The sequence below is a fragment of the Phaseolus vulgaris genome, chromosome 2 (assembly GCF_051622355.1).
Source record: "Phaseolus vulgaris cultivar YP4 chromosome 2, ASM5162235v1, whole genome shotgun sequence".
In the NCBI taxonomy this organism is placed as follows: Eukaryota; Viridiplantae; Streptophyta; class Magnoliopsida; order Fabales; family Fabaceae; genus Phaseolus; species Phaseolus vulgaris.
Window position 1 is genome coordinate 4,016,437 of NC_143499.1, and position 15,593 is coordinate 4,032,029.

Here is a 15,593-nt window from a genome sequence, read left to right on the forward strand (position 1 = left end):
AAAAATATTTATCATTGTTTATTCACAAGGATTTGTTCTTTATTTTTGTTGTCATAATAAAAATTTATACAATAAATTTGGGTTTTTAAAAAATTAATGTATTTTTAAAAAAAATGTGTTTAAACTATGCTAGAATTGTTACAAATTCAACAAATATTTTTTGAATTATATATTTCACTGATACGTATTATACAAGTGTTGATATTCAATACGTGTGTCTAACACGGACACACCACTTAAGATATTTTACTATGATTGATGGAAAGGATAGAAAAAAAAGGGCAAAGTGCAATAGTTGCAACAAAATATATGTAACTGGTGAAAGAAAATATGAGACTTCTCATTTAAATCGTCATATTATGAAATGTGTTAAATGAAAAACTAAAGATGTGGGTCAAATGATTTTGGATATGAAGAGAAAGTTAAAGGCAAAAAAAATAGATCAAGTTGTATATCTGACATTGTTGTCTAGTCTAGTTATTAACCACAATTTACCTTAAAAATTTGTTGAGTATCCCGAACTTAGGACTTTGATAAACTACTTGTGTCATGATGCAATTATGATTTCTAGAATACTTTAAAAATACTTTCTGCTAAATATGTTCTCCAAAATACTTTAAAAAGTCAACTTATTTTGCAAAATGGTTTGATATGTGACGGTGAATTCTTTCATGTTCATTGTTGTGCACACATTGAATTTAATTGTTCAAGAAGGATTAAAAATGTTTGGTGATGCAAATATGGGGTTCAAAAAGTAGAATGATGAAATTTAAACAAGTCAACTTGAAACGTTTAGTGATATTGATGCATCAACTAGGTTGTGTCTTGATGTCCCTACAAGATGGAACTCCACTTATTTGATGATTAAAAGTGCTCTTAAATATCAACGTGTTTTTAGAAGTTTGCATTTGGTTGATGAATCTTATAAGTATTGCCCTACAGAAGAATAGTGAGAGAGCTGGAAAAATTTGCATGTTCTTATTACCCTTTTTAAGATATCATTAACTTTCAACTTGTATTTTTTACACGTTTGGAAAATTCAGTGTTTGTTAGATAGAAAATGTGAAGGATGAAGATATAGTAATTAAGAACATAGCTAAATTGATAATAGTAAAATTTGAGAAATACTAGGATGAATATGATGTTGTACTTGCATTTGGTGCAATTTAAGATCCAAGGAAGAAGTTATAAACATTGAGATTTTGCTTTCAAAAAATTGATTCACTTACTTAGGAACCAAAATTGGAAAAGAACAAGGAAATATTATACAAACTTTTTGCTAAAAATTCTATCAGAGGTTTCACAACATCATTAAGTGTTCAAAAGCAAAATCAAGGACAATCTTCATTCTCATTATCTATGTCTAAACCAAGTTTTTTTTATGTAAATTATTTATTTTAATAATATATATTAATGCACTTTAAATTTTTTTTAATTTTTTTTACAGCAGTCCATTATACTAACTTATAACATCATTATAGGAATTAAAAATAGGCAGGCTTTAAGTAGCTACTAAAGTTGAAAGATCACAACTTGACATATATTTGGATGAACCAACTTCGAATATTGACAAGTTAGAGGAGATGGATGTGTTAGATTGATGGAAAAATAATAGTCAACGTTTTTTTATCTTCCTTTAATGGATAGAGATGTTTTAGGGGCAGGCCTATGCGGGGCGGGGAGACCGCTTTGCCACCCCTACCATATATTGATGGCAGGAGCCACCGGAAGAAGCCCACTTTAGTTTCTCCTTTCGATCTACTTGTTGAGTACTCAACTAACTTGTTCCACAGATCCCCAACTGTCCATCCCTGTGACAAAATCCATTGAGCAACCTGCCACAACATCAATCAAAGTACCTAATAAGAAATTTTCAATGCATGGGGGATCGATAGTGTTACTACAAAAAGAAAATCAAATTACCTCATCTAGGCTCTGTAATACCTTCAAGCGAAATGAGTAGTATGCTATGAAAGGTCTTAGAGCCTGTTAGGAAAGAACCAAGAAAAAATTGGTTTTCGAGCATGATAATTCAAAGGTAAACAGAATTACAGAGAATGATTAATCCACCACATGTTTGACCCAATTCCTCACCACCTCATCTTAACCATCACATTCCCACTACACAAAACCATCAATAGTTTGAGTAATCCACCACACCATATCTATGTTGGTGAGCAAGCAAACCACAAAGACAAACCTCCATACCCAACCACCCTCTTGTCTGTCTGCATTTCATACTCTGTTTCCTTTCTTTTGAGAAATAAGTTTAAAACTATTTATGAAATAGATAGAAAATATCTGACCGTTAATATCTATATTATCCTCTCTTCTGTTATTATCTCTTAGGATTTGCTACTGTATTTCCTAATGTTATATTTTAGCTTTAGTTATCGCATTTCCTTATATCATGATCTGTTTCCCTAATTAGCTGGATTCAAATCAGTATATATAAGGGTTAGTATTCTAGGCTTTGTGAACATATCAAACAAAATAATACATCGATACATCCCAATTAATATCAATACAGTTTTTCATTCTCTTCAATCTTTCCTCCCAAGCCTAAAATCACATAATTTCATGTATCAACACAAATGGTTAGCATAATTAATCACAACCTTTTGTCAATATGGTGATTTTAGTGATCCTCCGGTGATCAAAATTTCAACACTACAATCGTGTTATTGATCATCCAAAAAAGAGAAAAAAACAAAAATACGGAAAGTATTTGAATCAAACATAAGCTGCATGGCCACAACATTTACAACAAGAACTTATAACAAATTTACCACAAAAAAGGGCCCAAAACGGTGGTATAAAATTGAGCATGGATAACTAAGGGTAGAGGGATTCCAAAATGTCAACTCTAGCCTAGCAAATATTTCAACTCTTACTGAAAAATAAGAGGGAAAATAAGTAGTTTTCCATAATATAAGGGTAAACACACAAGAATTTATAATGCATTCAGAACACTCACAGTTATAACTGTCTCATTCTCATACAAAAATATAAAATTACCTGAGAAGTTGCAAGCCACTGAATTATGGTCTTTATTTCAGGATCTCCTCCAAAGACGCCACATCCCCAGTTTCCAGTTGCAACCCCAATATTATTACCCTGGTCCATCCTCTGGTAATCGTTTTGAGAATTTGTAGTTTTATGATTTGAAAATTTTCCTTCACTTGTTTCCATAGATGTTGAGGTGGCAGCTTCAGACTGTGAATAAAAGAGTGTTCAAAGAAGATAAATGAAAAAAGAGTAATGGATACCTGAATCCTAATAAATAAATAAAGTTGGTTAACCTAAATACACTAATACAGTATCATTGTTTACATAAAAACATTGGACAAGACTAACCAGTGCAGATGAACATCCATACTCTTGCAACTTTTTCTGATATAGTTGATATTCACATTGGTACAGAAAACCACAGAATGCCTTATTGATCTCACTGCAGAAATGAACGAGTTAAGTTTAGATTTTATTTTACAAAACCACCATGAACAGTGTTAAATAATTAAAAGGGTAAATTAATACTAAATTAGGAATAATTTTCCCAGTAATTCCTTTTTCAAAGTCTCTAAATTTTAGGGTATAAAACTGAACAAACATAAAAAAAAGAGCTTTGTTTTCATGAATGAACAAATATTACGGATACTATAATAGCTACTCTATGTAGTAAAACAGGCACATTGTTCAAAAGGATGGAGAAAAAGAAACCAAAGGCAATTCTCAAAAGTGTTTCCACCTTCCAGGGAATGCATGCGAGTAAAACACACCTTTTACAAAGGTTTTATGCCGTTTATAAACAATCGCAAATTTCAAAGTCTAAACATCAAACATACTGAATTCAAGATTATATTCTCATAGTCCATAAATAACTGTCATTTTGCATCCATAAAAGCAGTAGCCACATAAACCAATATTAACATACCGGAGGAGAAATTCTGCCCTGAACTGTCTCGTCCCTGCTTTACGTAATGCATCGATTGCAACAATCCTGGTTTTCTGTCTTCCAAGAGTGTCTACTCCCCTTTTATCCACATAATCACCAGAAAATCGAAATGATGAATTGTACCTAAAGAATCAGAAAATACTATCACCATTAGAATATGAAGAAAGCAACCAGCAATTAAAGCAATGAGTAAAGTAAACAGCTGAAAAACATATTAAGTGACATCATATCAGAATAAGTATTCTTTTAAATTTCCCCGTCATATGCATACTGTATAAACATCATCACAAATTTAAAGTAAAATGTCCAATATTTATATTCTTGGGATGATATAAACTTAAGTATTAAAAATGGGTCATACACAAGTGTGCAAACAAACAAGGAGAAGAAAAATAAACACAAAACTTGAATCTTTCAGGCTACAGCAAACTATTGGCCATCATATCATAGACAGATAAAAAACGAGAAAATTCACCATGCAAAGCATAACAATCAATAAACATGTTTTTCTTCCTCCATATTCAAATAGAAATTGAAAAAATTTATCCAATCACAATTTTTAAGTAAATAAATCTAGTAGTAGGCATCAACAATTACAATTTCTTATACAAGTTCATATCCATTAAGTAGCACTAACCCTTTATAACTTGAGAACCTTTCCACCCCAACAACTTCTATAGCCTCGTTATCTGCCATGGCTGGCAAGAAAAGCATCCCAACAATCAATTCTGGACAGATCAGGAAGCGGATTTCCTCCTACACGTTACATTTACGACCAAATTTATCAAACATCATCAATATAACAAATGTTCACGTGACAATAATATCTCAACTTAAGAATCTAAAAAATAAAGAAAGGTGATAAATACAATATGTACACAAAGACTACACGAATATGCTTATACCAGGAACTATGGTATAAAAGCTATTATAATCACCAAAAGGTTATAGAAGGTGGAAATAAAAGCATCTTGTACCTGTACACACCCCCAACCAAGAGTTAATCCCCCAAGATATTGATCTGCAAAATCGACTTCAACAGCTTCATTTGATTGATTTTCTATGAGCCCTGAACTGTGAACCTATTTAAAATGCCAAAGGATTACCTATTACAAACCAAATGGATAATTTAAAAAAATACTAAAATATATTAATTTTCTAAAGTTACAAATACATTTCCTTCAATTACCTTAAATCTGCACAAAGGTACAGAAGACGTGCTCCAAAAGTTGGCATCTGGACAAGAAATCTGAGTAGAATGATTTTTTAAGTGAAGTACTTTTCGCTCAAATGAGACAATTCCCTTGGGCATTTTATCACTTATCCTTTGAAAATAGTGAACGATGCACCAAATCTTATTTTCCTGTTTTTGATTGTAATCTTCATACAGAATCCTGAAAACATAAAAAACAGATCCTTGGATTTCAAAAAATAATAATAACGACATATGAAACAAGAAAATAACTCTTTCATACAGAATAGGCCAATATCAATTCTAGCACAGGCACTCTCACACACAAGCACGCGTCTAAGATATATCAAGTGCCACAGCATCTTGACACCGCTAGGATATCTAAATTACTACTAAAACAAGCAACCGAATAGGTGGATACGAATACTTGGAGGTAAAAAAAACAAATGACCAAAGTTTCTTACGAAAACAATTGATCAAAGTTGATCTTCTTCGGAAAATGCTTCACAAGTCTGCCTTGGACTGGGAATACACAAAATAATGAGCAGCAGAGAAGAGCAGCAATCAACTCCTGAAAAGCCAGAAATTGGTGATATAATATTAACCATAACCATCTTCATCATGTATGAATGCATGTTAAAATCATGCATCGTACCATAAGATCGCTGGCAGTAGAAATTGACAGTGTTAACCATCTCGAGCATGCATGCACGCATGTGACAATCAAGAGTAACATTCAAGAAAGTAACCTGGCTAAGGAAGATTATTCCCGGCTGCTGTGTATCCAATAAGCGAAGAGCAGTTGTTGTAAGCATAGCATTGTTAGGGTTTTTATAATGCGTTTCCAACAAAGAGGGCAATCTCAAGAGTAAATTGGCCAACACAGGAACCACCTCCTGAAACCACTTCTTAGATTCCTCTCCAGACATAACCTGAAACAAATCCTTGCAACTCACGCAATTGAAATGGTGAAATTGAAAAGTGAGGGAGAAAAAGTAGCGTTACCTCGTCGAAGAAGAGTGCGTAACCAAGCGAAGTGGAAAGGGATAAGGGTTTGGAAGAGATGGAAAGAGCCTTTCTGAGGTCAGTAATTGCTTGGAAGAAGAGGTGGCCCGAGTCAACTCGGCCTCCGGCGAGTTCTTTGAGCGTCTCCGCCGCTTGGGAGGGCCAAACCAGTGAAGAGGAACGCAAGAGCAGTGGTAGGTATGGCAGAATCGATCGCAACTCTTCGCTTTTTTCCATTTTCTGCACTCAAATCCTAAACCAAAGAAACAACACCGTCTTTCAAATCAAAACAATGTATAAGACAAAGAGAGAGAATAGTATGAAACATTTTCATTCCATTATATAAAATATCTAAAAGAATTCTTAGTTATAACCATTTTTTTTTTATTCTCCATAAATCTTTCTCGATACTATCTTTATTTATTATATTTTATTTTATTAATATAATTAAATATTTTGTTATTTTATATAAATTATTTAATATTTTTACACATTTTTTGCTACACAAATTTTTTTATTCTATCTTTATTTAATATATATTATTTTATTAGAAGTATTTTGTCAATTCATATGAATTACTTAAAAAATAAAAAATTTAATTTTTTAAATTAATATTAATGAACAGTTTTTATATGACTCTCACTCTTTTCTTAGTTCCTTATTTTTAGGCGAGGATAGAACATACTCTCACACATTCTCACTCCATTATATAAAAGGAATTCTCCATTATAACCGTTTTATGGTGTACACAAATCTTTTTTTTATTTATTTAATTTAATATATATCATTTTATTAATACAATGAAGTATTTTGTCATTTCATATTAATTATTTAAAAAATAAAATTATTTTATAATTTTTTAAATTAATATTAATGTACAATTTTTATATTTCTATCACCCTTCCCTTAGTTTCTTATTTTAAGAAAAAACATACTCTCACACATTTTCACTCTGTTATATAAAGGGAAATCTTCATTATAACTGTTTTTTGGTGTACACAATTTTTTTTATTCTATCTTTATTTAATATATCTCATTTTATTATTACAATGGAATATTTTGTCATTTCATATTAATTACTTAAAAAATAAAATTATTTTTTATTTTTTAAATTAATATTAATGTACAGTTTTGGATATGTAAGGAGAGTTAAAGGGAAAAAAATATATTAAGTTGTACATTGGGAATTGTTATCCAATCTAGTTATTAGCCACAATTTGCCTTACAAATTTTTTAAGTATCCCTAACTTAAGACTTGGATATGCAATTATGATTTCTAGAAACACGATTAAGGCTGATATTGGAAGAATGTATATGAAAGAAAAAAAATAATGTTTAAGGAATTGCTTGCTTCCATTCCTAGTAGGATATGCTTAACTTCTTATTTATGACATCTATTAATACTGAGGGTTTCATATCATTGACTGCACATTTTGTTGACTAGAATTGGAAGTCAAATTCCAAGCTACTAAACTTTTGTCATATGTCTCCCCCTTACACAGGTTTTGAGTTATCTAAGAAAATTAATGAATTTTTACAAGATTGGGAACTAGAGAAAAATGTGTTTTCTATGACTTTGGATAATGCTTCTATTAATTATGTTCTCTAAAATACTTTAAAAAGTCAACTTATTTTGCAAAATGGTTTGATATGTGGTGGGTGAATTCTTTCACGTTCGTTGTTGTGCACACATGTTGAATTTAATTGTTCAAGAAGGATTAAAGGTGTTTGGTGATGCTTTGGACCAAATTAGAAATAACATCAAATATGTGAGGGGTTCGAAAAGTAGAATGGTGAAATTTAAACAAGTCAACTTGAAACGTTTAGTGATATTGATGCATCATAAGGATTGTGTCTTGATGTCCCTACAAGATGGAACTCCACTTATTTGGTGATTAATAGTACTCTTAAATATCAACGTGTTTTTGGAAGCTTGCATTTGGTTGATGAATCTTATAAATATTGTCCTACAGAGGAAGAGTGTGAGAGAGCTGAAAAAATTTGCAAGTTCTTGTTACCCTTTTATGATATCACTAACTTGATTCTGCCACAAGTTATCCTACTTCCAACTTGTATCTTTTACAAGTTTGGAAAATTCAATGTTTGTTGATGGAAAATGTGAAAGATGAAGATGTACTAATTAAGAACATGACTAAATTGATGATAGTAAAGTTTGAGAAATATTGGGATGAATATAGTGTTGTACTTGCATTTGGTGAAAGTTTAGACTCAATGATGAAGTTAGAAACATTGAGATTTTGCTTTGAAAAAATTGATTCATTTACATGGGAACCAAAATTAGAAAAGATCAAGAAAAAAATATACAAACTTTTTGCTAAATATTCTACCAAAGGTTTGACAACACCATCAAGTGTTCAAAAGCAAAAGCAAGGACAATTTTCATTCTCATCATCTATGTCTAAACCAAGTCTTTTTATGCAAGTTACTTACTTTAATAACATTTATTAAAGCACTTTAATTCATTTTTAATTTTTTTTTGCAACAGTCCATCATATTAACTTATTACATCAATATAGAAATTAAAAATGCACAAGCTTCAAGTAGCTAATAAAGTTGGAAGGTCACAACTTAGACACTTATTTGAATTAACCAACTTTGGATTTTGACTATTTAGAGCATATGGATGTGTTGAATTGGTAGAAAAATAATAGTCAATGTTTTTCTAATCTTGCTTTAATGGCTAGAGATTTGTTGAGCATCCCTATAATCAGAGTCGCATCAAAATATGCATTTAGCATTGGTTCTCGAATTCTTAACAAGTATAGGAATTGACTTTTGTCTGAAAACATGAAAGCAATAATTTGTACTTCTAGTTGGAAACATGGATTTTCTAAGGATAATTCAATTATTTTAATTTATCTTATTTTTATTGCATTACTTTTATGAAAAAATAATTAATTCATTATCATTGTTTTAATATATGTAGATGACGGAAAAGATTATAATTATGAAAAAATTGATGAAAGTTCTTCAAAAAGTCGCATCCAATTTTATTATTGAAATGGGAAGAAAACAAATTTCATAAAAAAAAATATCAAAAATGAATGCGGCGGGCGCCAGCCTTTATGCGGGGCAGGATGGAAATTCTAGATTGCGATAACTCTGCAGGGCGGGCCAAGTGCGGAGCAGGCGGGACGGGCTGACCCGCTTTGCCAACCCTATCATATATTGATGGCCGGAGCCATTGGAAGAAGCCCACATTGGTTTCTCCTTTCGATCTCCTTGTTGAGTACTTAACTAACTTGTTCCATAGATCCCCAACTGTCCATCTCTGTGACAAAGTCCATTGAGCAACCTGCCACAACATCAATCAAAGTACCTAGTAAGAAATTTTCAAATGCATGGGGATCGATAGTGTTGCTACAAAAGGAAGATCAAATTACCTCATCTAGGCTCTGTAATGCCTTCAAGTCAAATGTGTAGTATGCTACGGAAGGTCTTAGACCCTGTTAGGAAAGAACCAAGAAAAAATTGGTTTTCAAGCATGATAATTCAAAGGTAAACAGAATTACAGAGAATGATTAATCCACCACGTGTTTGACCCAATTCCTCACCACCTCATCTTAACCATCACATTCCCACTACACAAAACCATCAATAGTTTGAGTAATCCACCACACCATATCTATGTTGGTGAGCAAGCAAACCACAAGGACAAACCTCCATACCCAACCACCCTCTTGTCTGTCTGCATTTCATACTCTGTTTCCTTTTCTTTTGAGAAATAAGTTTAAAACTATTTATGAAATAGATAGAATACATCCCAATTAATATCAATACAGTTTTTCATTCTCTTCAATCTTTCTTCCCCCTCCCAAGCCTAAAATCACATAATTTCATGTATCAACAAATGGTTAGCATAATTAATCACAACCTTTTGTCAATATGGTGATTTTAGTGATCCTCCGGTGATCAAAATTTCAACACTACAATCATGTTATTGATCATCCAAAAAAGAGAAAAAAATCAAATACGGAAACTATTTGAATCAAACATAAGCGGTATGGCCACAACATTTACAACAAGAACTTTAACAAAATTTACCACAAAAAAGGGCCCAAAACGGTGGTATATAATTGAGCATGGATAACTAAGGGTAGAGGGATTCCAAAATGTCAACTCTAGCCTAGCAAATATTTCAACTCTTACTGAAAAATAAGAGGGAAAATAAGTAGTTTTCCATAATATAAGGGTAAACACACAAGAATTTATAATGCATTCAGAACACTCACAGTTATAACTGTCTCTTTCTCATACAATGATGGCTAAAAGTATAAAATTACCTGAGAAGCTGCAAGCCACTGAATTATGGTCTTTACTTCAGGATCTCCTCCAAAGACACCACATCCCCAGTTTCCAGTTGCAACCCCAATATTATTACCCTGGTCCATCCTCTGGTAATCGTTTTGAGAATTTGTAGTTTTATGATTTGAAAATTTTCCTTCACTTGTTTCCATAGATGTTGAGGTGGCAGCTTCAGACTGTGAATAAAAGAGTGTTCAAAGAAGATAAATGAAAAAAGAGTAATGGATACCTGAATCCTAATAAATAAATAAAGTTGGTTAACCTAAATACACTAATACAGTATCATTGTTTACATAAAAACATTGGACAAGACTAACCAGTGCAGATGAACATCCATACTCTTGCAACTTTTTCTGATATAGTTGATATTCACATTGGTACAGAAAACCACAGAATGCCTTATTGATCTCACTGCAGAAATGAACGAGTTAAGTTTAGATTTTATTTTATAAAACCACCAAGAACAGTGTTAAATACTTAAAAGGGTAAATTAATACTAAATTAGGAATAATTTTCCCAGTAATTCCTTTTTCAAAGTCTCTAAATTTTAGGGTATAAAACTGAACAAACATAAAAAAAAAGAGCTTTGTTTTCGGGAATGCATAAGAGTTTATAAAGGTTTTATGCCTTTTATAAACAATCGCAAATTTCAAAGTCTAAATAAACATCAAACATAATGAATTCAAGATTATGTTCTCATAGTCCATAAATAACTGTGATTTTGCATCCATAAAAGCAGTAGCCACATAAACCAATATTAACATACCGGAGGAGAAAATCTGCCCTGTACTGTCTCATCCCTGGTTTACGCAATGCATCGATTGCAACAATCCTGGTTTTCCGTCTTCCAAGAGTGTCTACTTCCCTTTCATCCACATAATCACCAGAAAATCGAAATGATGTATTGTACCTAAAGAATCAGAAAATATTATCACCATTAGAATATGAAGAAAGCAACCAGCAATTAAAGCAATGAGTAAAGTAAGTAAACAGCTGAAAAACATATTAAGTGACATCATATCAGAATAAGTATTCTTTTAAATTTCCCCGTCATATGCATACTGTATAAACATCATCACAAATTCAAAGTAAAATGTTCAATATTTATATTCTTGGGATGATATAAACTTAAGTATTAAAAATGGGTCATACACAAGTGTGCAAACAAACAAGGAGAAGAAAAATAAACACAAAACTTGAATCTTTCAGGCTACAGCAAACTATTGGCCATCATATCATAGACAGATAAAAAACGAGAAAAACCACCATGCAAAGCATAACAATCCATAAACATGTTTTTCTTCCTCCATATTCAAATAGAAATTGAAAAAAATTATACTATCACAATTTTTAAGTAAATAAATCTAGTAGTAGGCATCAACAATTACAATTTCTTATACAAGTTCATATCCATTAAGCAGCACTAACCCTGTGTAACTTGAGAACCTTTCCACCCCAACAACTTCTATAGCCTCGTTATCTGCCATGACTGGCAAGAAAAGCATCCCAACAATCAATTCTGGACAGATCGCGAAGCGGATTTCCTCCTATACGGTACATTTAGGACCAAATTTATCAAACATCAATACAACAAATGTTCATGTGACAATAAATATTTCAACTTAAGAATCTAAAAAATAAAGAAAGGTGATAAATACAATATGTACACAAAGACTACACGAATATGCTTATACCAGGAACTCTAGTATAAAAGCTATTATAATCACCAAAAGGTTATAGAAGGTGGAAATAAAAGCATATTGTACCTGTACAACCCCAAAACCAAGAATTAATCCCCCAAGATATGGATCTGCAAAATCGACTTCAAGAGCTTCAGTTGTTGTATCCTCTATGAGCCCTGAACTGTGAACCTATTTAAAATGCCAAAGGATTACCTATTACAAACCAAATGGATAATTTAAAAAAATACTAAAATATATTAATTTTCTAAAGTTACAAATACATTTCCTTCAATTACCTCAAATCTGCACAGAGGTACAGAAGAAGTGCTCCAAAAGTTGGCATCTGGGCAAGAAATCTGAGTAGAATGATTTTTTAAGTGAAGTACTTTTCGCTCAAATGAGACAATTCCCTTGGGCATTTTATCACTTATCCTTTGAAAATAGTGAATGATGCACCGAATCTTATTTTCCATTTTTTTAGTGTATTTTGTATGCAGAATCCTGAAAACATAAAGAACTGATCTTTGGATTTCAAAAAATAATAATAACGACTTATGAAACAAGAAAATAACTCTTTCATACAGAATAGGCCAATATCAATTCTAGCTCTCTCACTCCCACAGGCTCTCTCGCACACAAGCACGCGTCTAAGATATATCAAGTGCCACAGCATCTTGACACCGCTAGGATATCTAAATTACTACTAAAACAAGCAACCGAATAGGTGGATACGAATACTTGGAGGTAAAAAAAAACATAAATATATATAGCTAAAGTTTCTTACGAAAACAATTTATCAAAGTTGATCGGCTTCGGAAGATGCTTCGCATATCTGCCTTGGACTGGGAATACACAAAATAATGAGCAGCAGAGAAGAGCAGCAATCAACTCCTGAAAAGCCAGAAATTGGTGATATAATATTAACAATAACCATCTTCATCATGCATGAATGCATGTTAAAATCATGCATCATACAATAAGATCGCTGGCAGTAGAAATTGACAGTGTTAACCATCTCGAGCATGCATGCACGCATGTGACAATCAAATATCATACAATAAATCGGCATCCCAGGAGAAGCAGCCTTAGTCATGCAAGCAACAGTTATGACAGCGGTGGCCGCCTCAAATCAATGGCAATAGCAATATCAGTATATTGTGTGAGTGATTTGATAACTGTTACTTTTTTAAAGTGAAAAACACAAAAGAGTAACATTCAAGAAAGTAACCTGGCTAAGGAAGACTATTCCCGTCTCCTGTGTATCCAATAAGCGAAGAGCAGTTGTTGTGGGCATAGCATTGTTAGGGTTTTGATAATGCGTTTCCAACAAAGAGGGCAATCTCAAGAGCAAATTGGCCAACACAGGAACCACCTCCTGAAACCACTTCCTAGATTCCTCTGGAGACATAACCTGAAACAAATCCATGCAATTCACGCAATTGAAATGGAGAAATTGAAAAATGAGGGAGAAAAGTAGCGTTACCTCGTCGAAGAAGACTGCGTAACCAAGCGAAGTGGAGGGGGAAAAGGGTTCGGAAGAGAGAGAAAGAGCGCTTCTGAGACGAGAAATTGCTTGGAAGAACTGGTGGCCCGAGTCAACTCGGCCTCCGGCGAGTTCACTGAGCGTCTCCGCCGCTTGGGAGGGCCAAAACAGAGAAGAGGAAAGCAAGCGCAGTGGTAGGTATGGCAGAATCGATCGCAACTCTTTGCTTTCTTCCATTTTCTGCACTCAAACCCTCAACCAAACAAACAACACCGTTTCAAATCAAAACAAACTTACAAGAAGAAGAGAGTATATAGTGTCACACATTTTCAAGGAATTGTCCATATCTTTTTGGATTTTATCTTTAACTCAATTTTATTTTAACTCAATTTTATTAATATGATGGATTATTTTGTAATTTTATACATATTACTTAAAAAATAATTTTTTTTTTAATTTCTTTAATTAACATTAATGTACAGTTTTTATATGACTCTTTGTTCTTTTCTTAGTTTCTTATTTTAAGGTAAAGAGAGATAGAGCATACTCTCATCCATTTTCACTGCATTATATAAAGGGAAATTCGCATTGTAACTGCTTTTTGTTGTACACAAATCATTTTTTATTCTATCTTTATTTAATTTAATATATCTCATTTTATTAATATAATGGAGTATTTCGTCACTTATCCCTTAGTTCCTTATTTTAAGACAAAGAGAGGCATACTCACACATTTTCACTACATTATATAAAGGGAATTTTCTATTATAACCGTATGGTGTACACAAATCTTTTTTTATTCTATCTTTATTTCATATATCTCATTTGATTAATGCAGTGAAATATTTTGTCATTTCATATGAATTACTTAATAAATAAAATTATTTTTTAATTTTTTAAATTAATATTAATGTGTCGTTTTTATATGACTTCTCACTCTTCTCTCGAATATTTATTTTAAGATAAAGAGACAGCCTACTCTCACACATTTCCATATCAAATCTCACTATGAAATAAAATAACCTCCATTTTTAATCACTCTCTACACTTTATATTTGACTTTTCAATTTCGACTTATCCAAAAATATTTTAGTATATATTATTTATGTATATATATATATATATTACATTTTTATCATCGTAAAAATTGAGTAAAAGATGAAAATGTGGATATACAGATGCAATTGCGCCGATATAAAAATTATTTTTGTAATTAAATAATATAAAATATATTAGAATTATAATATTGTTAATGTACTCTTTCCTTAAATATCACCAAATGTAACTAATATTCGTTTACAAATATATTTAAATTCATTTTTTTCTATACTCATTTTATCATTCTTAATATTATTATTTTAATTATTTTTCATATTATTTAATTATAAATTTGTTTTTTATTATACATTATTTTGTTAAAACTGTCACATTAAAATTATATATAATTCCCTTGTTGTCAAATCACAATTTTTTTAACTTTTTTTTATACTTTTGTTTATTCCAAATTAGGTAACCATGAGGGTGGAGAGTGTATTTTCTTGTGCAGGCCTTTCCAAACAAAGTCCAGAAATAGCCAATAAAAAAAAGTGGAAATTGAAAAGTACAATACAACAACAATTTGAATGGTTTTCTAAAAGTAGGGTAATCAACTAACACTAATTAAGCATCATATAATTTTTTTTAATGATCTCTCATTTTGTTAAATACCAAACATTTTATTTGATTTTTTAATTAAAAATATTATTATATTATTATAAATAAAATCAAATGTATATTATTTAATGTTTACAGTGTTAACAAAACTCTTTTTTTTTCCTAGATGAGTAGTTTCCTTCCTCTGATAGGAAAGTTAAGGATATTTTTTTGGATGGACAACAGGTCGTCGGTAACTAACTACCCGAGTCAAATAACATTTACAACTAAATAAATAAACAGTTACAAATAATGTTG

The 15,593-nt window shown here is 31.7% G+C and overlaps 2 protein-coding genes across 5 annotated transcripts; both read right to left on the minus strand.

Annotated features, from left to right (window-relative positions):
- Positions 1-1,500: 1,500 nt before the first annotated feature.
- Positions 1,501-6,496, minus strand: LOC137810324 (poly(ADP-ribose) glycohydrolase 1). Of its 2 annotated transcripts, XR_011080880.2 has the most exons (12): positions 6,153-6,465; positions 5,897-6,079; positions 5,612-5,718; positions 5,145-5,349; positions 4,933-5,037; positions 4,593-4,711; positions 3,935-4,078; positions 3,358-3,451; positions 3,019-3,216; positions 2,790-2,893; positions 1,924-1,986; positions 1,501-1,835 (listed from the first exon to the last, which is right to left on the minus strand). XR_011080880.2 is itself a non-coding variant. In XM_068611523.2 (11 exons), exons 1-11 carry the CDS (start codon positions 6,387-6,389, stop codon positions 1,593-1,595), a joined length of 1,698 nt encoding a protein of 565 aa, XP_068467624.2. In that variant the 5' UTR covers positions 6,390-6,496; the 3' UTR covers positions 1,501-1,592. The 2 variants fall into 2 exon arrangements, 1 of the variants encoding a protein (XP_068467624.2); XM_068611523.2 differs by lacking the exon at positions 2,790-2,893 and having other exon boundaries at positions 6,153-6,496.
- Positions 6,497-9,100: 2,604 nt separating this feature from the next.
- LOC137810325 (putative poly(ADP-ribose) glycohydrolase 2) lies at positions 9,101-13,953 on the minus strand. 3 transcript variants are annotated; one of them, XM_068611526.2, is made up of 11 exons: positions 13,644-13,953; positions 13,389-13,571; positions 12,945-13,051; positions 12,457-12,661; positions 12,245-12,349; positions 11,907-12,025; positions 11,245-11,388; positions 10,796-10,889; positions 10,457-10,654; positions 9,557-9,619; positions 9,101-9,468 (listed from the first exon to the last, which is right to left on the minus strand). In XM_068611526.2, exons 1-11 carry the CDS (start codon positions 13,878-13,880, stop codon positions 9,208-9,210), a joined length of 1,716 nt encoding a protein of 571 aa, XP_068467627.1. In that variant the 5' UTR covers positions 13,881-13,953; the 3' UTR covers positions 9,101-9,207. The 3 variants fall into 3 exon arrangements, with proteins under 3 accessions (XP_068467627.1, XP_090154232.1, XP_090154233.1); XM_090298106.1 differs by having other exon boundaries at positions 12,457-12,677; positions 13,644-13,927; XM_090298107.1 differs by having other exon boundaries at positions 13,136-13,571; positions 13,644-13,927.
- Between the last annotated feature and the right edge of the window lie 1,640 nt (positions 13,954-15,593).

Excerpts from the sequence above, each read along its gene's own strand:
- LOC137810324 (XM_068611523.2), bottom strand. The coding sequence starts at position 6,389 with ATGGAAAAAAGCGAAGAGTTGCGATCGATTCTGCCATACCTACCACTG. Across the intron at positions 3,452-3,934 it reads AGGGCAGAATTTCTCCTCCG|TGAGATCAATAAGGCATTCT; the intron begins GTATGTTAATAT and ends TCATTTCTGCAG. Across the intron at positions 1,987-3,018 it reads AGTGGCTTGCAACTTCTCAG|GCTCTAAGACCTTTCATAGC; the intron begins GTAATTTTATAT and ends CTTTCCTAACAG.
- LOC137810325 (XM_068611526.2), bottom strand. The coding sequence starts at position 13,880 with ATGGAAGAAAGCAAAGAGTTGCGATCGATTCTGCCATACCTACCACTG. Across the intron at positions 13,572-13,643 it reads ACGCAGTCTTCTTCGACGAG|GTTATGTCTCCAGAGGAATC; the intron begins GTAACGCTACTT and ends GATTTGTTTCAG. Across the intron at positions 12,026-12,244 it reads TTGGTTTTGGGGTTGTACAG|GAGGAAATCCGCTTCGCGAT; the intron begins GTACAATATGCT and ends TGTACCGTATAG.